This window comes from Protopterus annectens, chromosome 5.part0 (assembly GCF_019279795.1).
Source record: "Protopterus annectens isolate FY-2018-M chromosome 5.part0, PAN1.0, whole genome shotgun sequence".
Lineage (NCBI taxonomy): Eukaryota > Metazoa > Chordata > Ceratodontiformes > Protopteridae > Protopterus > Protopterus annectens.
This window is the reverse complement of record NC_056735.1, coordinates 141,687,994-141,714,218: the sequence shown is the minus strand read 5'-3', so window position 1 is coordinate 141,714,218 and position 26,225 is coordinate 141,687,994. Positions and strand designations below refer to the sequence as shown.

The following is a 26,225-nucleotide window of genomic DNA, read 5'->3' as shown; positions in this document are numbered from 1 at the left end:
GGAGGTTAGAAAGGGAAGAATGTGCTTACCCAAATTTCGATTATCTGTTTTAGATTCTTTTTATTGGAGTGTTATGTTGTTGGTGGTGTTTTTTGTTTAATCCCTGACCAGAACTTGAAGGCATTTTAATTTACTTTTTAAACTTGAGTTAAGTTAAACACAAATCAGTGGCGCAAAACCTTCATTTATTGGTTGTACATAGACAACTACGATTCTATCTAGACAGAACTAAATCACGTCACGTGTCTGGTTTTGAATGAAATTTGTAACTGGACAATTTGTCAGAAAACTTGACAGTCCAGTCAAAAATCGGACAGCTGTCAACCCTAGAACGTAGACTTGAATACTCATGGATAGGCTAAATTAATTACAAGTCCACTGAAACTTTGTGATGGACTCCTGAACCACAAAGTGCTCCAAGGGAGAGGGTAATTGGGATTTCCTTCTCTTAGGCTGATATGACAGTAGCCTCAGTATCATCATGCATGTGTCAAGTCTGAAAGTCAGGCACCTTCATTAATGAAAATGACTTGCATGTTCTTTCCTGTTTTTTATTAGCAACAGTCCATGATCAGTTCTTTAAAAGATAGGCTGTGCTTTCCTGCTACGGAAGCCTTCTGAAATATGACTTCAGGTGACAGAAAAGAGGCAATGGCCATGTGTTTTCCTGCATATGTTTGCTTTCTTTGTGTGACACTCTTATTAGAGAGGGCTCAAGCTGTAGAGAATCCTTTTTCCTGAGCTTCACCTTTAGAAGCTGTATTAATTATTTTGCTCAATAAATGAGTAGTGTCTCATGGCATCTAGCTTTAGAAACCCTGCAGAAATTAATACAATTTTCACAAAACTGCTATTCAAAACTAGAAGTGAAATAAATACTTTAAATGAAACATTTCAGGGGTTATTTGCCAACAATCAAACTCATATTCAACTTTTGGTTAGTACGGTATCAGCTTTGTGGAATAGTGACAATGCAATTAGCAAAGGTAAAGTTGTGAATGGAAAAAAGAAGTTATGTTCTTACCACATCATTCCATCTGTGTTGTTGATCTACATTCATTCATTACTGATGGGTGTTGGTTCCGTCCCCAGAACCGAGTTGGCCTTATAACAAGCTCACGCCAGCTTACCCATAGTGCCTCTCTCCCTGTTACCTCAAACTGAGTTTGTCTGTAAGAAAGAAAGTGGAGGCTTTTTCTTTGCAAATACCCTAATACAGGATTATGACCAAATCCGAACCTCCAGGAGCCTTTTTGGAGGGGAAAGGAGGGTGGAACGTAATGAATGAATGAAGATCAACAACACAGATAGAATGTTATGGTTAGAACATAACTTCTTTATCTGATGTCATTAATCTTCATTCATTCCTTATTGATAGGACAGAGTCCCTAGCTACCTTATGTCTTGGGTGGGGGGGGCCTATGGATGGATGTTCCTGAGTACCATTGAACCAAAGGATGCTCTCCCCCTGGAGACCAAATCCAATTTGTAATGAGTGATAAAGGTATGAGAAGTAGCCCATGTTGCAGCTGCACAGATATTGTCCATGGAAGCCCTTGAATGGAAGGCAACAGAAGTTGCCACCAATCTGATTGAATGTGCTTTGACCTTAGTTTTGTTATGTTGGTAGGTGAAGCATATGCAATTTCTTTACCACTTAGATAAAGTTACCTTAGAAACAGATTTACCCAAATTTGGTCCTGAGTAGGATACTAATAACTGGTCGGATTTCCATAGTGATTTAGTTCTGTCTAGATAGAATCGTAGTTGCCTATGTACAACCAATAATGAAGGCAGTATTCTCCTTTATTTGAGAAGCTTGGAAAGAAAACCAGTAGGTCAACTGTCTGATTAATAGTCAAATCTGAAATAACTTTGGGCAGGAAAGAAGGATTAGTCTGGAGTGATACTCTGTCCTTATGAAAGACCATGTAAGGACATCTTATGCACAAGGCTTGGAGTTCAGATATTCATCTTGCTGACGGGGTGGCTACCAAGAATAGGGACTTCCAGGATAAAAATTTTATATCACAATTGGCAGCAGGTTCAAAAGAAGATTGAGTCAAGGATTGTAGAACTAATGCCAAACTCCAAGGTTCAACTGGTTCTTTAAAGGGTAGTCTGATGTGTGAGACCCCTTTCAAAAGGAATTTACAAAGATGCTGGGAAATTAAAGATGAATTTTGGAATCCATTGTGGAAATTTAATATAGCAGTCAGGTGTACTCGAATAGTGTAGACTGACACCCCTGAATGAAAAAGGTTTGACAACTAATCCAGTACAGCAGTAACTGGAGCTCAGCAATGGTCTAGTTCTTTCTGTTGAGACCAAATAAGAAATCTCTTCCACTTCTTAAGATTGACTTTCCTGGTGGATGGTTTGTATGAAGCCAGAAGGATATTACGTACAGGGGAGGAAAGGTTATTCTGCCTGGCAATTACTGGAAGTGGAGAAACCAAGCTGTCAGCTTGAGACTCAATATGTTTGGATGTATCAACCCCTATGAGTGTGACAGCAATTCCAGATTTGGATCCAGAATCCATGGTTGATGCACTAGGTGAGGCCAAAGAAAGGGAAAACAAACTTGTCGGGGCCAATAGGGTGCAATAAGGATTACTCTGCTTCTCAACTGAATGTCCTTCTTTATAAAGTGTGGAATCAGAGGGAGAGGGGAGAAAGCATAAAGAAGTCCCGTGGGCCAATGGTGTATTAGAGCATCCCTCTGGGACTCCCCCAGTGGGGGATTAGGACAAAGTAGCAGCTGCATTTGTGGTTTGTTGGTGAGGTGAATAGGTCAAAAATCTTCACCGCTATGGTTGGATTGAGGGACCACTTGTGAGGCAGGGGGATGCATCTGCTCAGTTTGTATGCAATCACATTGGAATCCCTGAGAATGTGTGCTGCTATGAGAAAGTGATTGGAAGCTATCACCCATTGCCAAATTCTCATGGCCTCTCAACACAATGGGTAGGACTTGGTTCCCCCTTGTTTGCTGATATACCAGGTCACTGACATATTGTCCGACTGGATAGCAATTGTCCTTGACGGAAGGGCAGAGTGGAGTGCCTGCAATACTAGAAGCACTGCCCTCAGATCCAGAACACTGATATGTAGATTGGCCTCCACTGGTGACCAAGTACCTTGGAGTGTCTGTCCTCGGAAGTGCCCTCCCACCTGGTCAGGGAAGTGTCCGTGGTCACTACGGCTTTGGGCAGGGGAAAAGAAAGGACGACTACATAAAATTTTGTCTGGCTTCATCCACCAAAGTAAATCTTGTTTACATTGATTTGTTATACAGATTTGGAAGGACAATGGATGAATCGAAGGAGACCACTGTGCTAGTAGCAATCACTGTAGTAATCTCATGTGTAATCTTGACAGCGGAACTACTGTTATTGATGCTGCCATCAATCCGAGTAGTTGAAGGACTGCCTGAACTGGAACTTTTTCTCGAGAGAGTATCACCCGGGGTTGGGAGGTTAGTCTTTCCAGTCTGTGAAGAGGGAGGGAGATTAGGCAACTTTGCGTACTGAAATCTGCCCCTATGAATTCCAAAATCTGACAGGGAATTAACTTACATTTTTCCTCATTTATGGAGATTCCCAAGGATTTTGCTAGGTTTAGGATGTAATGTAGGGCTGCAATTGGTAGATGCTTGGTTGGGGCAGTAAGGAACCAATCGTCTAGATAAGAAAACACCCTGAATCCTTGCAGTCTCAAGTGAGCTGTTACCACTGCCATGCATTTGGTGAACACTCTGGGAGCCATAGAGAGACCAAAGGGCAGCACTCAAAACTGGTAATGATTGACTCCCAGCTGGAAGTGGAGGAATCTTCTGGAGTGTTTGTCCATTCTTATGTTCTAATACACATCCTAAAGATCTATCGAACACATCCAATTGTCTTTTTCCAGGAAGGGTAGGATAGAGTGAACCGTGACCATCTGAAATTTTGTTTGAACAATAAATTTGTTTAGGATGCTGATGTTCAAGATTTACCCTCCCGTCCCCTGTCTTTTTTGGCACTAAAAAGAATCTTGAGTAAAATCCGAATCCTATTTGGTCTGGTGGGACTGTTTGGATGACTCTTTTTTTGGAGCAGCTTTTGTATTTCTTGAGGTGCTGCTTCCCTTTGACTGGGTGGACTGTCAGGAATTTGCCTTATCTGCTTTGGTTAAATATTGAAAGGGATGTGATAACCTCTGGCAATTATCATCTGCATCCAATAATCTGTGGTTATCGTTCATCAGACAAGTTGGTGTAGAGAGAAATGTCCCCCAACTGCTTCCAGAGGTAAACAATCAGGCCGCTCTTTAGGAGCGCTAGTAGGGCTGTCCAGAGAAAGAATCTTTGGATCCCTGATTATGTGGAACCCCTCTGCCTCTGTAGGGGTGTCTTCCAGAAGAGTAACCCCCTCTGCCTCGGAGAGGGTAAACTCATCACGTGTGTCACAGGAAGGACCCTAGGACTTCTTGTGCCACATCTTTCTACTCCTCTGATTCCTTGAATAAGATCACTAAGGTGGAAAAGCATACACCCATGGCAGACAGGGTCTTGCCATCCTTTTCCCATCTGGCTAACATGCCTTTCATTTTTGGGCCACAGACAGAAGAAGCTCCCACTGGAGCATTAAGAAAGGAAGACTTAAAAGGGTCTGAAAAATCACAAAGGCACATCCAGGCATGACGACTCATTACAATGCCTGAACCAGCTGCTTTAGCCTCCCCTTCGATAGTGTGAAAGATTAACCCCATGGATGAGTTGGATCTAGATTCCAGGGTTGCAAGCTCCGAGGCAACGTTGTTATATACCTTGTCAGAGACTGCTCCAGCTAAGGTTCCTGAGAGTTCTGAGATTAGATCACTCTGGTGCCTGGTAAAGTGTACCAAGAAATGCAAAGACCAAATGGCAAAGGTCGATGAGACAAACACTCACTTCCCTAACCTGTCCATCGCCCAAGACTCCCTGTTTGGGGAATGGATGGTATGGCTCTCCTCGGTGAGCTCTTTTTTAGTGGCTGCCACCACCACCATAGGGTCTACCAGTAGGCCTTTTGACCAGTGTGGATTTTCTTCCGGCAGGGACAGAATTTTGTCTGGTCTCCAGGAGATTGGTTCAATGGTATCAGGACTCTTCCATGCATGCTACACGACAAGTTGGACTAATTCATCTGCCTGCAGGGTCACCCAAGAAGTAGAAGGTTGAGCATGAAAAGCCTGCAAGAATACAGACTCTTAGAGGAGGGGTTGGTGGGCTTCCAGCCTCCCCACTTCTTTAAAATTTCTAGTATGTCTCCAAAGGAGACATCCTCAGGGGGTGACCATGGAGACCCCTCCCCTTCATCATAGCCCATATCTTCCATGTGGGACTTTTCAGGGGAGTCCACATGCTTCCTCTTGCATGATCTCTTACATGGTACCTCCTCAGCGGGGACATCCGAACAGGACTCCGAAGAGAGGGTGCCCTACAGTATGGTATCTTGAGGCTCTTGTGCTTGACATCCCAATGTGGTGAGCTGTGACAGCTGCAGACCAGAGGGGGTAGAAGTATGGTACTCCAATGCCAAGGGAACCATTTGTGTGCCTGCAGAGGCAAGGGCCCTCTCCATCACCTAGAAGAGGGATGGGAGCCCGGAACCAAGAAGAATAACCTTGGAACCAGAGTCACACCCTGCTCCGATGAGCCCACTCCCACGGAAGGAGCCCTAAGAGGACTTGGTACTGCCAAAACTACTGGAACCATAGTGGATGGCGCCAAAAAAAAAAAAAATGGGCGCCGCACTAGGGGTCACGGTGCCAACAATCCAGTCATGATCCCGAGGATAACTCAGCTCTGAGTGAGTCGATGGCCAAAGGATCACCTCCAAAACCATGGTGAGGTTTGCCAGTGGCACCGAAGAAGATGGAACTGGTATAGGCATCGGTGTCAGGGGCTTTGATACCTCCAAGGAGGTTGAAGAAGGAGTATATGTTGGAGTCCACAGAGAAAAACCCTCGACTCTGGGTGGAGGGAAGGTTTAACAGGGGTTGTGATTCCTCTGGCCACCAGAAGCTGATCCACAAGGCTCACCACATCATATTCTGAGAGGTTCATGGAGGAGCAGGTTGATATCCCCGATGGAGAGTCAGGCTATTCCAAGAAGGAGCTACATTGTTGACCAAAGAAGTGGTCTGCCATGGGGGAATATCGGGTTTGAGGGACTGTTTCTCCTTTCAACACCGTGGTCTCGTGACCAGTAAGATGTATGGGGGGGGGAATGACCAGTGTAGGGAGAACTATTTTTGGTGCCGAAAGGGAGATCGGAGCTGAAGTAGTAATTAATGGCATGGGTGGTACAGTGGTCGTTATCAGTACTGTGGTTGGTACCGAGCTGGATAATTGAGGTCCTGGAACCGGGGGCGGCACCCTGGAAGGGGGTTGAGCCCCTGGGGCTGAGGTTGTTGGTGTCAATTTGGGAATTTTTGCCTTTGGTTCCGAAGACTTAGAGTCAGTGCCATGAGGAGAAGAAGGAATGGAATGGCTCCTTCTTTTGTGTTCTTTCTTGGGAGGGGGTGAACCCTCTGACCCAGAAAAAGCCTTCTAAAAAGAAGTTTTTAGAAGGCCCTTGAGAGTTAACTTGTTTTCCTCTCATTTAAGGTGCATGCACTACATCATTTACAATTTTCACATGGCAGTTATACAGATAAGTGAGGAACACCCAGGCAGTAAACGCAAGAGATACAGGTGTCCGAATTTGGCATTTTATGACCACATTGGTTGCATTGTTTAAAACCTTTCATTCCTTTCTTTTCCGACATAGCGGAGAAGGACAATCCAAGAGTAGTGTCCGACTAAACAAGTCAGACACACACACACGCGCACACACACACACACACACACACACACACACACACACAAAAAATATCAAAACAGAAATATCTGTAAAAAGAGTTTTTTTTTAAAATGGGTATCTAGATAGATAAAAAGGAGAAAATGGGGAAAGGGAATACCAACAATGGTATTAACAATTACCCCAGAAGGTAGAGGAGGAAAGGCCTGTACCAGTGATGGTACTAAGAATACCAAGTATGGTAAGGAATGGGGGAAAAGAGGCACTCAAACAGATATAGAGACTAGCAACTAACTAATTAAGTAAAATATTACAAGATTAAGTAACGCTTTCAAAAAGGTCTTTGATAGTAAAAAGTTCTAACTCACTTAGCTGAGAGATGGCTTGACATGTCTTGATAGCTATGTGGCATATGAGATCCGAGGTAACAGGGAGAGAGGGGGGCTATGCGTAAGTTTAGCTCGAGAGTTTTTTTTGGCTGGCAGGAGCTTGATATAAGGCCGATTCGGTTCCAAGGATGGAACCAACACCCATCAGCAAGGAATGAATGAAGATTAACAACATCAAATTAAAGATTTCCTATTTAACCAAGCTGAATCATTTCTAAATAGGCAACTAGTGAACTTTTTTGAAGGAAATGTGCAGCTGCATGTTTAAGGATTCTGAAGTGGTGAGAAGAACTTGATGTGATGAGGCTAGCACCAGCATAACCATCACCGACTTCCCCTCACAATAGAAAACGGCAACCTAATAAAATAGAAGTACTGACTTAAGTTGTTAAAGGAAAAACCCACTTGTGATACTGCTGGAATTCTTGAACTTTGATCTACATTTACAGTAAGATACCTAACGGCTCAGTGTACCGTTATATAATGTCACAGGCAAAGGCTGTAGTCATAAGGGATAAAACAAGAAGACTGTGCAGGTGAAAAAAGAACAAAATATTTTGTGACAATGTGGTAGACCAGACTGATTTAGAACTCTTGAAGTTTACTAATTTAATCTCTTAAACTAGACACATGAAAACCACTTTAACTTGGGATCTTCTCATATAGTACTTCTTAAATAGGGTAGAATTTATTACGGTTGGCTTTACCATGATGGAGTCTAAGTTTTACAGATCCATAAAGAGACGTTAGTTTGTTACTCATTCAGTACTGTTAGAAAGCATTGTAGAGCAAAGTGATATGTATGCAAAAATGTCACTAATAAGGAAAGTGAGACATTCTTTTCTTTACTGTTTAATATATTTTACAGTGTGATCCTTTCATTTATTAGCCATTACCTGAGAAGAATGTACAACTATAGTATGAAACTGTGAACTGCATTCATATTTAAAGAGAGAGAAAATCACACAAACTCCTTGAAACACACTATATGCTATACAGAAAACATCAGTTCCAATGATGTTACACAAGCCTGGAAAGTTGAGCAAGACCATGAGATGAGATTGACATTTGGGCAATTCACTCTAGATGGCTACCCCATCAAATGCTGAATATTTTGAAGAACTATATCTTCCTAAAATAACTGCCATGACTAAATGCACAATACTGGTACCTGTGGAAAATATCATACGTTAGCCTTGACTACACTGTGAACTTGCAGCAAATACTCTGCCAGTCTGCACTTACAAGTACAATGAAATGAACTGCATGCTTGTATAAATAAACACAGGCTGAAGTCACAGGATCACACAACACATTTTAATTGTTAAAATTATTAATTGCCCTTGTAAGTTATGACTGTTGTCTGCCTAATGATTAGAAACAAAAATGGCATGGGCATAAACACTATCTCTGAGAACTATTTTGGACTCCCATGATACTGTCTTTAGCCTGAAGGATGGTAAATATCTTTTCCAAATTAGTATCCATCTTCTTCAGAATGCTACTAGTTTCTTTTTGTGCAGACAATATACTTTTAATACTGGACTCCATGACAGTAATTTTCTTCCAAATGTCAGACTCCTCTAAAAACTGCTCTGCGGACCTTGGCCTATCTGCACTACGTTCTCCTTCTCTTGCATTGATCTCACACTGCTGTGACGTAGTCTCATTCCACTGTTTATCCTCAAGTGGTGCTTTATTATCAGACTCCTCACCTTCCCACTGTGACTGTCCTTTGAGTACAAGTGCAAACTCTTCCTTCAAGGTATCTGAGAAATCAGAACTATCTTCAATATAGGCAACACCTGTGGTAAAGATTGTTTTATTTTAATATGGCTGAACATGAAAATTGCTCTAAAACATATAACTGTATCACAAATACATCAGTATATGTTTACAGGGAATCACTACAATGAGCTACTTTTTTCACTGTTTAAACCTAGATTTTCATCTTGTAACAAAGCTAGCAAGTCAGACAAACCTGTGTTTACATTCAGTAATACTATGAATATAGATCAGCTATCTACGCCTTAGTGCAGGACTTCCACCAAGTGTTCAAGAGGGTGATATCATTATTTGCTACAATGCTGTTTCACTTTTACACATGTTCTTTTTTCCTTCAATACACAATTGGTTCAGTTACATCCCCAGACTTGAAACCTCTGACTAAACACATGCTTTCACTCTACTGTAGTCACTGCCTAGACATGAGCGGAGATGTAAGGATGCTGCTTACTAACCTATAGGGATCTTGTTCGTACAGTAGAGTCAATTATCTGAAAGTTGATTATCTGACGCATCAATTAACTGAATCAGCCTTCCAAAATTTTTGGGTAGGAAAATCATAAAGTCTAAATATGTAAACATTATACATATTCACTTCAGCATGTTTTTTGAGCATGTAGCCTGTTTGTGTGTGAAAAAATATTCTTTATAGTCCACTGGAATTACTGAATAGTTGAAAAGTGTATTCCTGCATGCAGAAAAAAAAACAAGATTTTAAAAGTTTTTTTATCTGTTTCAATTATGTTTGATTACCCGAACTCCCCTCAGTCCCAATTAGTCTGGATAATCGACTCACTGCTGTAGATGAAAGTGAGAATGGTGTCTCATAACAGCTGTCTGGAAACAGCTGGTAGTATAATATCTCCAGAGCTGTGGAAATGAAGAAACACAGGAGGATGGCTTACGAAATGTCTTTATATACTTGTTAAATAGGTAGATGGGCTATGTCTTGGAATCCTTTTCAGCCGTAACCCTGGGGCTAAGCAGAATGACATACAGTGATGTATTATGTAATAATTTCAGATTTACACCGTGAAAATATTAAGATATAATCTAGGAAAGAGAGAGCTAGAGAAAGATCAATGTTTTACAGACTGAAGAGTCAAGGCTCAGACCTCTGCCCATTTCATTTTTTTAATTTTTTTATTTATAAGATTCATGCATCAGAGGTGGTCTTCTATGTGATGCAGCATTTAAATAAGTATTCTGTAATAAACCTGTTTGTATTAATTACTGCAAATGATATCTGCCAGACACTCATTATTTTAGGTAATAATATGAAATGGAATGCAGTACTGTTGGTACTGCTCTAAGGACAACTGAAGGTAAATAAATTCCCTGTTAAATCCTCATACCTACACATATTCAGCACATCTGATGCCCACTGTAACAAGAAATGGATGACAGTCTGATCATGCAAAAACATGGGTTTCAGCAAACAAGCTTCTCAGTCTAGGAGTTTGAAATATACCTCTCATTTCCTGACACCATTTAATGACCTTAAGCAGAACAGAAATTATATCTGATGTTCATCTCTTCAGCTATTCTTTGAAAAGGCACTATGCAGAGAAAAAACACAGCAGGTAACATACTCACCATATCTGCAGTTCACAGTGAATAACTTGAGATTTTTGCTTCTGATATTCTCAGTTTTGAAATTTCTCTAGCATCCCTGCTTAGGGTATCTATTCCCAACTACTGCAGATATGATGATGTCTTGTGTCAAGCTAATAGGACTGCATTTGCCCTTTAGTTTGCCAGTTTGATACTCATACACTAAGTAAGCACCCCCCCCCCCCCACATGCTTAAAACTGTATACTTGCCCAACTCATTGGAAAAGTCAGACAAGTAATGGCAGAGGAAGACTGAACACTCACTTCCTGTGACAGCTGAAGGCTTCCTTCTTGGGATATGCTAAGCCAATCAGCTGTTATAGGAAGAGTGAAGAAGGGGAGTCTGAACTTTTGGAAGCTGGCCATCACTAGATTACTTTGGCAGATAACCCAAAATGCTACAGAGGCAATGGGAATGCTGAACATTTATAACAAATGTCTCTCAAGGGTCTCTATCATCCTGCATACTACAGCTACGGATTTATTAGCAATGACAAATGTGTATATTACTACCAGTATCAGTGATAAATTTCTCCCCCTCAAAGATCCACATAAGAGCAATTTAGTGAAACCTGTTACTGAAGAGGAAATTTATGCTGCCATTCACAGTACTCCATCAGGCAAAACTCCTGGGCCAGATGTTCTCCGTGCTTAACCTTATAAAATAATGGAGGATCTATGATTCTCCCCCTATTAGTACTTTCCAGATCTTTTCAGTCAGATGGCATGACAAACTATCCTCACTGATATTAGTAATACAATACTCTCTACACCAGAGAAGGTTAGCTCAAACATTTAGAATAATAGACTTATCTCCCTGTTAAAATTGATGTTAAGCTGTACATTAAAATTGTAATAGACAACTTTAAACATGTACTGCCCTCTGTGGTCCTTCACACTGAAGTTGCTTCATACCCAGATAATCCAGTTAAGGCCACCTTGGCATGCTATGATTGTACATGCAAAGGGCTGTGAAGGCCTTTAAGCCAATAGCATAGTACTACTTGAGTCTGAAAAAGCCTTTGACTCGATCTTTTGGTCATCTCTGGCATGTTGTGACTTGTAGAAAATTCTCAGCTCCTTTCATCCATGCTGTGTGTGCCTTATACACCTTGCTGTTGGCTAGTGTTTCTACAAATAATATGGTTTCGATATTTCTTAAATTACACAGATGCATGAGGTAAGGGTGTCCACTCTCCCCAGATTTGTTTCTGCTCTAAATGGAGCTATTAAACAGACTCCTAAAGAGACAGAAAAATTAAGGACACGTCATTCAAAGCGAACACTTTTTCTTTGCAGATGACTCTATTATTTTGAATCAAAATTAATTGCAGGACATAGCCTTTACTATCCCACTAAAGCATAAGTTTGCATCTTTATTGGCACTGCAACTAAGCATGGGCAAGACAGAAATGATTTCAATAAATTCTGTTGCTATTTTGTCAAATTATACAATGCACAACTTTGCTTGAATGGAATACCCCAATACTTGGCCTTCTCTGTCTCACAAATCCATTCATGAGGATAGACTGCAACCCTAAAGAAGTGTGCGCTAAACTTTGCATACATATTACATACAGGTTTGGAGCTGGAGGCACTTAAGTAGCAGCTGTAAAATTGTTTGCAGCCCATGTGCTGTTTTATCCTTTGTGAATTTCCAAAACCTACTGACAGTAATGGCTTGCAAGCTCTCTAGGCCGACAAGTTTATATGGCAATGGAAATGGAAAAGGGTGAGGGCTTATGTCATGCTTCCAGCTTCTAACTTAGGTATAAACATTCTTAACTGGGGGAACATACTCATTGTCCTTCCCTGCAGCTCAGTATTTTTACATACAGCAGAACCAATCTGCCCTTTTGGGCATATTTGGAATTAAAGATTTTAAATGCAGACTATGGGCTATTAGGTGGTTTCTGAAACCCCTCTTATCCATATCACACAATGGCATCAGACAGCATCAACAATTTACTGCCCTTAGCAAACTATATACAACATACTTACCAATACAGGTAGAGGGATTGGCAGTGCTATTATGAGATTCCCAGAATGTAAGGTGGATGGCGCCCCAATCATTTAGCCTAGATGGTTAGAGGATATCTCCCAAAACAAACAGCTTCAGCATCTTAGTACCATTCCAAAATATTCGGTCATCTTGAACTGTCTCACTGAAAGACTACTGGTGATATCTAAGATTATCCACTTATGTTATGTGGGTTTCATGACAGGTAGAAGTCTACCTTTTCTCCACTGCTAACCAGAGTGAAAGATCTAACAGGGTCCAACTTAAGCAAATTTAAGCCTACAGTCACCGGTATTTTTAAAATCTTTAGAAAGAAATACATAGTTAAACATGGGAAGATTTTTTTCAGATTTATATTCTCATCCAGCCAAATATGACCTTAACTTCTTGCTTCCAGTTAAGCAATTTGATGTCAAAACTTAGAAATTTTCCTAATAACCATGACAAGAAAATTCTATTTCTGTTTGATGGATACTGGACACCTGAACTCAGTATTAACAAAAGGATTTATTACATTTTGAGATTGTCCTAGGATTGCAACACTGTGAAGCTTTATATCTGAGACTATATCTGAATGTCTGAACTGCTGTATCCTATGCTCTGTGAATGTCTTTTTTACAGTAAAACATCCAATCATGTGGCTCTCTGGAAGGCATGCTTACAGCTACTACAAGTCTTAGCTGCTGTATAGTCTGAAAATGCTTCATAACAGAAGTCATTCAAATCTATGAGAAAAAACTATATAAACAAAGACATGTGTCTGGAGCATTTCTCCCCAGGCCTCTGCTGAAATTTGACTTTGTTCCAAGTCGGACTTTCCTGGTAAACAAATGTTAAATAAAGTAAAATAAACAGTTCTTAAAACATGACAAATCATTATAATGACCATTACCACATATTAACACACATACTAAATTATCCAGCCTAGTTTACCAGTCTACTACATTAAAAAACAGCTCTGGGCAATCCTAGCATGCTTTCTGAATGAGCCGTAAGCTTAAACTGCACTCATGTTATACTCTGTTTATTAAGAACTGGTATTATGTTTATGTACAATTGGTTATTGTGTCACAGGTGGATTGTATGCAATTAATTGAAACTTTGTGATGAATGGTTATAATTTTTATTGCTTTGTCTTTGGTCTTTGATGTTAGTGATCCCATTACCATATGTTTATAATGTTTAATGAAGATGTTCGAAGCAAAAAAAAAAGAAAAAAAAAAACAGAAATCCCGGAGGGTCTCAGAGTATAACCATTGCTCCTCTTAAATACCAGGAGTCAGTTGAGGTGATTCAGCATCTTGTGAGGATGTCTCCAATGAGGTGAGGCCTTAGGCAGCCCCAGTTCATGGAAAAAGGATTATATCATCCAGTTATCCTGCAGACATTTGAGGATCCTACAGGATGAGTCAAAGATCACTGCTGAGGATAGTGTTGTATGGTCTACCCTGCTTAGCTTACTTCAACCTTGACCCTTCCCAAGACAAACAGGTTAGAAAATGAAAAATGAATAATGGAATGAAAGAATGAATGAACAAATGAGTGAATGAATGAATACATGAATTAATGAGGAGACAGCCCATGTGAAGGATGTCCTACGGCCTGATTCCAGTGTGGGACTGTAATCATATGCTCACATCCTAGAATATTACTATGTATAAAACTCTGAAACATCCTCCATCACCTTTTAGCTTTGTGGTGACAAAACACAACAAGGTTGGCAAATCATTTCAAAGAATCTGTCTGGTAGCTGCATAACACACTTTGGCAAGGGGAAAGAAAATAAAATGATGATCCATCTTCCAATGTTTATGCTCTAAACAGAGAAAGAACACAACAAAGAACATACCCAAAACTTGGAATGAATGCTAGGAGGTTCTCAGACAAAATAAACAGCAGCTTAGGGAGTACTTTAATGAAGAAATGAAGATTTTTTTTTTGGAAAGAAGCATTGCCCTTGACAAAAACAAAACATGGATCTTTAAAGGCAGAGCTTGCAAATTTGCCAAAATAAGGTAATAGCTAACAGAAACATTGTCTAGGAAGACATGCAGACTTCATGTCTACTGAACACACCAATTCAAGGGACAAAAAGGCACATTTCTTTTTGGTTCCCAAGACCATGAAGTTTGTATCTATGACATTGACATGAAGGGTTAAAGTTCTGAACTAGTTGGGGAGTGAGGCCATTTTTAGAAATATATCTTCAAAGATATTGCTGTATAGGTTGTTGGAATACCAGGGAAAATCTTTGTGGGATACCAGCTGGTGGCAGAGAAACTGGGTACAGGAGTTAGATGAAGAACACTCAAATGGCTCTAGCTTTTGAAAGCAGTTTATGGTGCTTTTACTAATTCTGAAGGATTGCAGTAACAGGAGAAGTTTATGGTGTTGCTCAGAGTGGAAGGACTTGTAGGTTAGGTCGATGTATACAGATCTGGCTGCTTCTAAATTGAGTTACTGCCTTCAAACTTCCTGTGTCTAGTTAACTGACCACATTGTCCCACCACCTCATTTAACTGCCACAGGAAACAAAAATAATTAAATGTGCTTTTGCAAATGCACCCTCACAATGTGGAGATGGTCCAACCCTACACCCCTGATCTCTAAATGCAGAACTTCTGAGATTACAGTAACAACTTGTTTTTTAGTCAAAAAACCCTTTTTATCTCAGGCCTGAGAAGAAATCTCCAACATATTACAAACATTTTTAATTGGGCATTCAGTAATATGCATGAAAGTACAATTGTGTAAGTTGCACTCATCCCAACAGTAGATGTTCATATTCCTCACTGTTGCAGTAGCCCTTGGCTATATAGTTTGCTTCCTGTCCAGGAAACAACAACCGGACAGTTTCAAGAAGCTCTGGCTCCTCCTTTTTTCTTTATTCTGACTGCTGATTGGCTAATCCCAAGGAAGGCAATCAGCAGTCCGAATAAAGCTTTCTTCAGAACATTCTTGCCAATAGAAAGAGACAAGACTAACAATTCTGAACCAACCACACCACAATGACAAAAACATATAAAAACATAACAGCTGAGAAAGCTGAGAGTAAACCCCCACATAATGATTACTGCCAAATTATTCTTCCAAATGTTAACAATTCAAAAAAGCATCTTTACATTTTATATGTGTAAATTTAAAATGTGATTATAAATAATATTTAAATGTTGCACAGTCATTCTAATGAGGTTTAAAATCAGGATAAGTTAAAATGAGACAAAACAAATAAGCTGCAATACAAGACAAGGGTCATGCTTAGTGCTTCTTACTTTTTGTATAGGATTTCATTCCAGATTTGCTACGATGATCCTGTCATTTACTTAGTGAGACATGGGTTAAAACATAAAAACTGGTTTACAGTGGAAGGTGAAGCCAAAAGACAAAGGGTTCCTATCGTGAAATCGAACATTACAAATGCCGAATACCGGAAGGCTGAACTTGGTAGTTCGAAAGGTGAAAATGTCTAAGCCGCGGAAACCCGAATTCTTTCCCAGTGAAAGAATTTGGTTGGCCGTTTCTGTGGCTTCGGCATTTTTGGACTGGGTCAAGGTAAGTGTACGAACAGGTAGTGACGGACTTTAGGGTTAGGGCGCGGGTCAGGTAATTGTGTGATAGTGACGGACTTTAGGGTTAGGGAGTGGGTCAGGTAAGTGTGCAATAGTGACGAACTTTAGGGTTAGGGCGCGGGTCAGGTAAGTGTGCGATAGTGGCAGACTTTAGGGTTAGGGCACAGGTCAGGTAAGTATGCGGTAGTGACGAACTTTAGGGTTAGGGCTGGGTTAAGGATATTGCATAGATAGTGGTGTATGTTAGGTTTGGTGTAGGTTTTGAAGGTCTTTGGTGTGATTGTGTTGTGTGTGTTTTTCGGAGCAGCGAATTTTATTCCTTCAGAAAAATTTGCTGTTTTGAAGTTTTGATGTTATCCAAATTGAATCTTCCAAGTTCGAACTTATGGTGTTCGACATTTTAGAAGTTCAATTTCGTGATATAGACCCAAGACAAAGACAATTTTTGATGTCATTCCAACAGCACAGCTGTGCACATTTCAAGTAAGGGGATCCTAGTCAATAATGAACATTTTGGGAGAAAGTGGGAGTACAGGATACAGGAGCATAAAGTGCAGCAGATCAGTAAAACCAAACAGTTATGAGACTATATTAAAAAGCTCATTATTTCCAATGTATTCCCAAAACATTTGTCTGTGTCGTGAAACAAAAAACACAACAAACAGAACACAGAATACTATTGCGTGCATCTCTTCAAAAACACAGTAAGCGGGGTTGTACTCGGCCCTGTTAAAGTACAAAGCCAAACAACTGTCAAAACACAATACTTTAAAAATATAAAAACAAGAACTCTAGTAAATTGCTGTGGCAATATATCAATATTTCTAACTCCCAGCCAACAAGTAATACAATTAATGATGTGCGGTGATGAGACAGAAAACAGAACTCACAAATAAGGACATTGTGACAAGCTTGTATTGTTTCATTCTCAGGTCACACAATGTCTTTTTTTTCATGTATTACAAAAAACATGCAAAATATATAGGATGAATATTCAGTTTAGGAAATTAGATTGTGTACTTCTACATAGTCAAACAGTTTACATGATAAAAAAAACAGCTGTGTGTGTTAACTTAATAGTGATACTCTACCCCTTTACAAAGAATTGCTGGTGTGAAGGATCCAGAAGTTTAAGTTATATTTATTAAATTTCTAACTATATTATTCTATTAATCGTATTATTGTAATCACTTGCATGCACTCTACATTATTTGAGTATATTTATATTTGATAAATCCATTATAATAGAAAATTACCTGCATGTAATGATTTCTTTTTCTGTAATTGTTTCAAGTTAACATTTTCAAGCGACATAGCCCTGTGGCTGTGATATGAAACCTGAGACGCATTCAGTGCTGAATGAGGTCTTTGTGGCATCTCCAAATTTTGGCTGTGGGCTTGGCTCTGGCAGGAACTATGACATCTGTTGTGCTTCTCACTTTGACAATAAGGAGAAAAAGGAAAAATAATTAAGTTTTAAAATGCATGCTAGAAAAGAAAAAGTGCAATGATTATTTTATGCTACCCACATGCAACTGCCAGTATACCAAAATCCATGTGTAAAATATGACTGGGTCTCCTTTTTCTCACTTTTTACATCAAGAAAATATGAATACAAAGATTTCACTGTAAACTTCATTACCATCATCATCAACAACATCTTCAACACCGTTTTCCACATTTTCTACCAGGGTCAGAGTGTTGTGTCAACTGACCCAATCTCTCTAGTTTCAGAGCCACTCTCCTACCTTCGTCTGACAGCCATGTCTGACTGTCATAGGTCTCTTTGATAATCCATCCATCTCTTTTCTGGACATCCTTATTTCCTCTTGTCTTCCTCCTGTCTCTCCCAAAAACTTCTTCAGTAAAGCATCACCTGCTTTCCTGCACATGTGCCCAAACCGCTATAATCTGTTCTTTTTGATCTTCTCTGCCATTGGAGCTATTTTAACTTCTGCTCTGATGTCATTATTTCTTCATCTGTCCTACAATGTTCATTTTACCACCCATCTCAGGCACTTCAGCTCTGTCACCTATAGTTTACTCAGCTGCTTTGCCTTCAGCGCCCAGATCTCTGTACCATACAGCAGTACTGGTCATACCACAGTTTTGTAAACCTTACATTTCAGCTTCTTTGGCATTCTTCTATCACACACAACCACTGGCACTCCATGCCAGTTGGCTGCAGCTCCTCTGATTCCAGCTTTGATCTCCATATTCATGCTTTTCTTCTCAAACACGTCTCCCAGATAATTGTGGCTCTTAACCTATTCCACTACCTTCCCTTCTACTTTAGTTTTCATTTTTTTTCTGATTTTCCCCATTTGCTGCCATGACAACTGTCTTGTCTGTACTTAGTTTCATTCCATATGCTTTCAGTTTTGCATTCCATTCCCCTATCATTTGCTGAAGTTCCTGTTCAGAGTCTGCGTGTAATGCCACATCATCATCATATAGCAGCTTTGTTGATTTTTCCTCACCAACCTGCTTGCTAATGTTGTCTATCAGCAATATGAACAGCTGTAGAGATGAGGACAAAAATGCAAACAATATTTGTACTCACAGATGGGTTCCTAGGAGTGAGTGTGTATCAATGATACACACTCACTCCCACTAAGAACCAATCTGTTAGTCCAAACATTGTTTACATTTTTGTCTTTTGGGCCCATGTACATAGCCCTGCACTAATTCCACCAATGTTTCTTGGACACTGAACCAATGCAAGACTACCCAAATCAGCTTCTTCTAAGTCTAGGAATGCTTAGCTGGACTATTTCCTCATCTCTACATTCTTCTCCATTCTCTGGCTCACTGCAAGCAATGGGTCAGTTGTGCCGCATTCTGATTTGAATCCAAACTGTTTATTTCCCATCTTACTTTATACTACTCTACATGTCTGCTAATCAATCACGCTCTCTGGCACTTTCATGTAGTGTAACATGAGTTTGATATCACTACTTTCCCACAGTTGTGAATGTTCCCTTTGTTCTTGTGCACTGGTACTAGAATGCTTGTTCTTTGGTCATTTGGGTACACCTTTCTCTCCATACTGCAATGACTGCCTTCAGGAGACTTTTCTCCACTATATCTACAGTTAGCCGGCTACTTTCCCAGACTTTATTTTCCTTATTGCTGTTCTTACTTCTTCTAGAGTGGGCTTTTCTTCCCTCTTCATTGATGGCTGTGTATGGGGCCATTCCTCCCAAATCTACCAAATTACTTGTTTTTTACTGAGTTTTGGGGTCCAAATGATGGGGTGCCATGATTCCTGAGGGCATCCCTTCATTTTTCCAGATTTTTGTTTTGAAATTTTTTTTGCACTTTTCGGATGACATCATCACATGCATGATGACATCAGCTCCGTCAGCCTGTCGGAATTGAGCTCAAGGGCTCACATCCACACATTTCCGGCTGTCTGAATGGAACTATCTGGGCAGAGAATGGAGAGCTGTGTATTGCTCTACATGGATCTATCTGCTGCTGCGAGAATGGAAAGGAACTGCTGCTGCAAACGGAAAAGGAAACTTTATTTCTGCAAGGAGAAGGAGGAACAACTGCTGTGAGCTGCGAGAATGGACTTGACTTCTACAGGTACTGCTTAAGAGTGAGTGAGTTAGAGTGAGAGTGTGTGTGTGTGTGTGTGTGTGTGTGTGTGTGTGTGTGTGTGTGTGTGTGTGTGTGTGTGTGTGTGTGTGTGTGTGCTGCCTCTTTCAATTAATTTAAGTAAATTTTGTTAACCATTATGACAACCTTCATTCCACAACAAGATCGAACATAGTTTGTCATTAAAAAAAAAATCGAATAATTAGTCATGTAATTAAAACACAAATTACGGAGTTGATAAAGGGAGTCCAGGACAAGTCTCTCAACCACCATCACTCAAACTGTATCGCCCCATTAACTAATACAAAATAAATAAAATCCCCAAAGTGTATACGGTTGTGTACATGGCGTATACCCGGTTACTTCACAGAAGCACCCTACAAATGGCACTGGAGTGTTTAATCAGCTATCTTATTAGACAACCCAAATAAGACAAATGAGCATTGTTGGACTGCAGTGCAGAAAGTACAGTTATGTACACTTACCATAAATGTAGATGTTCGAGTGTATTCACTGTTGCAGTCATCACATTTGTGTTATCTGCCTGTAGGTAGCCCTCAGCCGGCCTGAATACCAGAGTCTTGGATTCCTGCGTCAGATGCTGTCTCTTCTTACATGACGACAGGTCATCAGGGATATAAAACATGCAGCCAATGCCATTACATCAGTTTTTCTTGCCCCAGATGTCAGGTGCCCCCACAATGGGAAGCAATTATATGTTATGGTACACCATCAAAAAGCAAATACATCAGAAAACTTAAATATACCAAATAAGAAGGAAAGGTAGAGCCCAGAGAAGTCAGGGGGCTGGAGGGAGGGTAATCAGGACTGCAACAGTGAATACACTCGAACATCTATGTTTATGGTAAGTGTACACAACTGTACTATGTTCTTCGTGTTTCATTGTTGCAGTCATCACATTTGTTTTGATTCCCAAAGCTAAGGAAGGGAGTAGGAAGTTAGAGAGCATTAGGGCCAGATATTAAGCCCTGCAAGACTGCAGTGGTAAAACCAGCTCTGGATTTAGAAAAAATAGGCATGTGGTAATGCTTGGTGAAGGTATGTACAGAGCTCCAGGTAGCAGCTTCTAGGATGTCCCTGGTAGGGACTCCTCTGAGAAAGGCTGCAGAGGTAAATGCAGCCCTGGTGGAATGTGATCTTATCCCCTGTGGGTAGGTTTTCCATAGTGCTTGTAGCAGAAATTAATGCAATGGGCTATCCATTTAGAAATGTAAAATAAACAGAACCACGACCAACCAAGTGTTTCCGAAGCGTTTTTGATGATCCACACACTAAGCACTTTCACCATCAACACATGGCATCATCAGGGTGAATGGAATCAAGTTAAGCCAATGCTTTATACATATTGGTTGAACAATATTCCAATTAACCAAAGCCATAATTACCCTTGTTCTTAAAGAAACGTGTCAAAAAAAAAAATAAATAATAATAATAATACAGTCCCAAAATGATTTTTTAGATCGATCTCCACAGTTAAGGAGGTCAGAACGTTTACAAAACAGCAGGAGGGATGGGGTGGAATGAAACCAGTATTATACTGGGCGACAACAGGAACAACTACCACAGACAAGGAACAGATATCCAACGAGGAGACAGTGGACCAACAACAATTACAACACAAAGAAATATTAAATGTAGACAATACTATCGGAACATCTACAGTTAATTACAACAATTTGTTGGACAATAATGATGAAAGTCTGTTGGACATTACCAATGACTCTGTATGTATACGAGTTAATGTATTGCCTATGGTAAAAGTGTATAAAAAATAAGGGTTCAATGTGTACAACTATAGTGCCATGGATATAAAAGAAAACCATCATGATGTTTTGAGTAAAGGTTTTTCGTTTGTACCGGAACATAAAACTAATGTTGTAAAAACTTATTTTAATATCAGATTATATGCTAGACAGTTAAATTTGGTGATATTTTTTAAATATTCTACCGAAACAATTGATATCCCAGCAAATGTTATGGTATCAAGGGGTTTGAATAGGAAGAGTACTTTTATCCCACCATACAATAATGAGGTGGCAACATTTGAGAGAATGTGTATTGGTGGGTTGATTAACAACATAAAAATGAATCAAAAAGTGTATTATGATGACAACTTAAATAGAAGTGAAAGGGAAGCTCTATTTCAATTGGCAACTAATAGAGAAATAAGAGTTATGAAACCAGATAAAGGTGGGGGGGCTGTCATGTCAAAATTTGACTATACAGCTAAAATGTTAGACATCTTGGATGACACCACCACCTGAGAGTTTCTGTAAACGAGGTAAATATAGCATATCACAGGATTGATTTGTTTTTGTTGGATGCATTACATCAGTGAACAATCAATGGAGACGATTATAATTATTTTAAAGTTGACTACCCAGTCATCCCCGCTGAGTTTGGAATCCCAAAAATACACAAAGATTTATACAATCCGCCGTTTAGAGCTATAGTTACATCCAGAGGCTCTAAAACGGAACCTTTGGCAGCTTATGTGGACAAAAAAACTCAGCGGGTTGTGACAGGGGCCCATCACATTTTAAAGGATTCTTGGCCTTGCTTGCAAAGGTTCAACAACTTTCAAGGTTTAGATACTGAATGGTCTTTTTTAACTGTTGATGTGATAAATCTGTTCACGGTTATACCCCATGAAGAAGGTATAGATTATTTTACTGAAAGCTTGGTTAAAAGTAAATGTTTGAGTAATGACAGTGTGAATTTTACTATATCTTGCATGGAAATAGTACTCAAGAACAATTATTTGATGTTTGAAGGGGAGATTTTCCACCAAATTTCAGGTGTGGCAATGGGGGCAAAGTGTGACCCTATTTTTGCCAATTTAGTTTTACTCCACTGGGAGGAACAATGTGTCTTAAATTCTATCTACAATGAAAAAATATTACTATATAGCCGGTTCCTAGATGACCTCCTGATTCTGTGGAAAGGTAATGAACAAGAAGCTAAATGTTTTGTAGAGTATTTAAATACAACAACTACCTTTCTGAAATTTACTAGTAAATGGAGTGATGAACAAACAGATTTTTTGGACATCACCCTATTAAAAAGTTCAGATGGTATAGTGAGTAAAATATATAGGAAAGAAACATACAGTAACTCACTATTGCACTACAGTAGTTGTCACCCTTTGAATCAGCATAGGGGTATTGTAAAGGGACAAACGGTAAGGTTGTCCAGACTTATAAATGACAATAAAATTTTGGAAAAAGAATTGTATATCTTAATAGGGATGTTTTTGGAAAGAGGCTACCCTCTTAAGCTGTTGACTAGAACACGCAAAGAAGTTTTAAGTAAGAGAAACACATTGTTTCTCCCTATTTTAGGGGTAAAGAGTATTGGCAATGTGATAACATCTACACAAGATTCATTTAATTCTAGGGCTTTAGTTTTAACTTATAATAGCAAAACAATAGGCATCGAGGAAGTTGTACGTACAGCTTGGGACATTTGTTTCAGTAGTGAACTTAAATATTTTTTGGTAGGTTTCCTAGAATTGTTTATTCAAGGGGTAGAAATATTAAAGAATTTTTGGAACAGCATACTATCAAATATACTACTTCCAAAATGAGTAGATGTGGCACTTGTAGGATATGTAGGTACATTAATGATGGCCCCTATGTTAGTGTACAAGGTTACAACAGAACCATCTCCTGTCCAGGTAGAATTAATTGTAATACACTCAAGGTGGTTTATTTGGCCACATGTACCAACTGTAGTGCTTACTATGTTGGTAAGACAATTAGGAGATTAAAAGACAGGATAGGTGAGTACCTTAGGGCTATCAAGAGTCATGATACACACAATGCTTTATATATACACAGTACAAAGTATACTAATTTTAGGAGGTTTGTATTTTTTGTCATAGACAGGGTGTTGTTCAGTGAAAGAGGAGAAGATGAAAAAGTAAAGGTGGAACTTTTGGAATATAAATGGCAGATTATTTTAAATGCCTTTATGCCACCTGGGCTTAATGAATGCATCTCCTTAAAACCAATAATGAAGCAAAAGGCAAACTTTATTTAGATATTAAAATGATATAATGCTTAAGTGTATAAATTATAATGTAAATTATTTGATATGTATATATTTTTATATGTATTTTCATGTACTTTTTATGTGTATCTTTTACAATCATTGTTAACTCTGAGGCTGGGACTGTATTATTATTATTTTTTTTTTGACACGTTTCTTTAAGAACAAGGTAATTAAGGCTTTGGTTAATTGGAATATTGTTCAACCAATATGTATAAAGCATTGGCTTAACTTGAGTCCATTCACTCTGATGATGTCATGTGTTGATGGTGAAAGCGCTTAGTGTGTGGATCATCAAAAACGCTTTGGAAACACTTGGTTGGTCGTGGTTCTGTTTATTTTACAAGTCTTATATCCATTGGGTATATTTTGTTAGTTATATCCATTTAGAAATGGTTTGCTTTGAAATGGCCCTCCCCCCTGCCAACTAGCAGCTGTTCATATTTTCTAAGAGGCTTAGTCCTGTCCAAATAAAATTTAAGTTGTCTGTGCACGTCCAGAGAGTGCAGTATTCGTTCTCCTTTGTTTTGTGGATTAGGGAAAAAAGTAGGCAAATGAATAGACTGATTTAGAGCCACACTAGACACTACCTTGGGCATAAAGGAAGGATTGGTCCTGAGGGAAACCCTGTCTGTATGGAAGATAATGAAGAGTTCCACTGCCATGAAGGCCTGTAATTCAGACACTCTTCTTGCTGAAGTGATGGCTAGAAGGAAGGCTGTTTTCCAAGAAAGGGATTTCAACTCTGCAGTTGCAGCTGCCTCAAAGGGTGGGAAAGTGAGCTTTTCCCATACAAAGTTAAGGTCCCAGGCAGGAATAGGGTCTCTCCTGGGGGGGGTCTTAAATTTTTGTCCCCTCTAAGGAATTGCTTTAGCAGGGGATGAGAGAATAAGGGTGGCTCAATATTATAATGTGCTGAAATGGCAGAGGTATGAATTTTAATTGAAGAGAAGGATAGGCCCTTGTGGAGCATTTCTGTTAAGTACTGAAGAATATGAGGTAAGCTGGGCATCGTTGTGCCCATCCCCTGAGTCTGGCTCCAGGAACAGTATCTTTTCCACTTTTCAGCATAGGATTTTCTAGTACTAAGCCTCCTTGTCTCCAGAGTGACATCTAGCACCTGCTTACTGAGGGATACTATTGGAGAGCTCAAGGAATTAGCCAAGTTGCAAGGTTCAGGGTTTGAAGCTGAGGGTGCAGAATCTGGCCCGCATGCTGGGGCAGCAGGGAAGGGGTCTGAGGCAGGTGCCATGGTTTGTTTCTCAAGAGGATGAATATTTTTGGTTCCAGTTTCCATTCATGTAGGTCCATGAGATTTCTGCTTAGGTCGTCTGCCAGTGAATTTAGCTTGCCTGGCAGGAATTGAGCTTGTAGGTGCACTTGGTAGCTCAAGGCTGTGTTCTACAGAGCCATGGGTAGTCTGCAGAGAGGGTATGAGTGGGTCTCCCCCTGCTTGTTTATGCACCACATAACTGTGGTGTTGTCTGTCTTTACCAATAGTTGTCCTGGAAGAATTCAGTCTTTGAAGGCTGTCAGGGAATTCTGTACAGCTAACATTTCTTTTTGGTTGCTATGCAGGTGCATCTGTCTCGGGTTCCATTTGCCCTGAATGCACTGCCCTTTTAAGTGAGCCCCCCATGCATAGTCTGATACGTTTGTTGTTAGGGTTTGGGCGGCAGGGGGTAGAGTGAATGGGAGCCCCTTGTTGTGTCTTTACACAAAGAATGATAGGAATCATTGATTCCAAGTCCTGAGAATGTTGACACCATAGGCTTTTTAGGGTCTATATTAGAACACCGAACATTCAAAATGTTGAGTGTTCTAATATCAAACCCTACCAATCAAAAATCCCAAACATCGAACGTTCAGAAAAGCGAAATTTTTCCTAGGGAAAAATTTGCTGTTCCAAAACACATACATACAACACATGCACACCAAACAAACAGCAATCCACACACATACACCTAAAATCTTACACCTAACCCTACACTAAACTATACACACACCACTAACTATCCACTTACCTTAACCCAAACCCTAACCCTAAGGTCCGTCACTATCACACACTCACCTCGTCCGCGTCCTAACCCTAACTCACCTAACCCGCCCTACCCTCATGTCCACGCAATCGCACACATACCTAACCCGCGCCCTAACCCTATCTCACCTAACCCGCCTTAACCCTCATGTCCACACAATCGCACACATACCTAACCCGCACCCTAACCCTAACTCACCTAACCCGCCCTAACCCTCATGTCCATGCAATCACACACATACCTAACCCACGCCCTAACCCTATCTCACCTAACCCGCCTTAACCCTCATGTCCACACAATCGCACACA

The 26,225-nt window shown here is 39.9% G+C and overlaps 1 protein-coding gene across 1 annotated transcript in view; it reads right to left on the bottom strand.

Annotated features, from left to right (window-relative positions):
- Positions 1-26,225, bottom strand: part of VWA3B (von Willebrand factor A domain containing 3B) — a 2,054,405-nt gene that overhangs the window by 824,986 nt on the left and 1,203,194 nt on the right. The window contains exon 15 of the mRNA XM_044071813.1: positions 17,461-17,642. Within this exon, the coding sequence (XP_043927748.1) occupies positions 17,461-17,642 (182 nt within the window). The remainder of the gene's footprint in view (positions 1-17,460; positions 17,643-26,225) is intronic.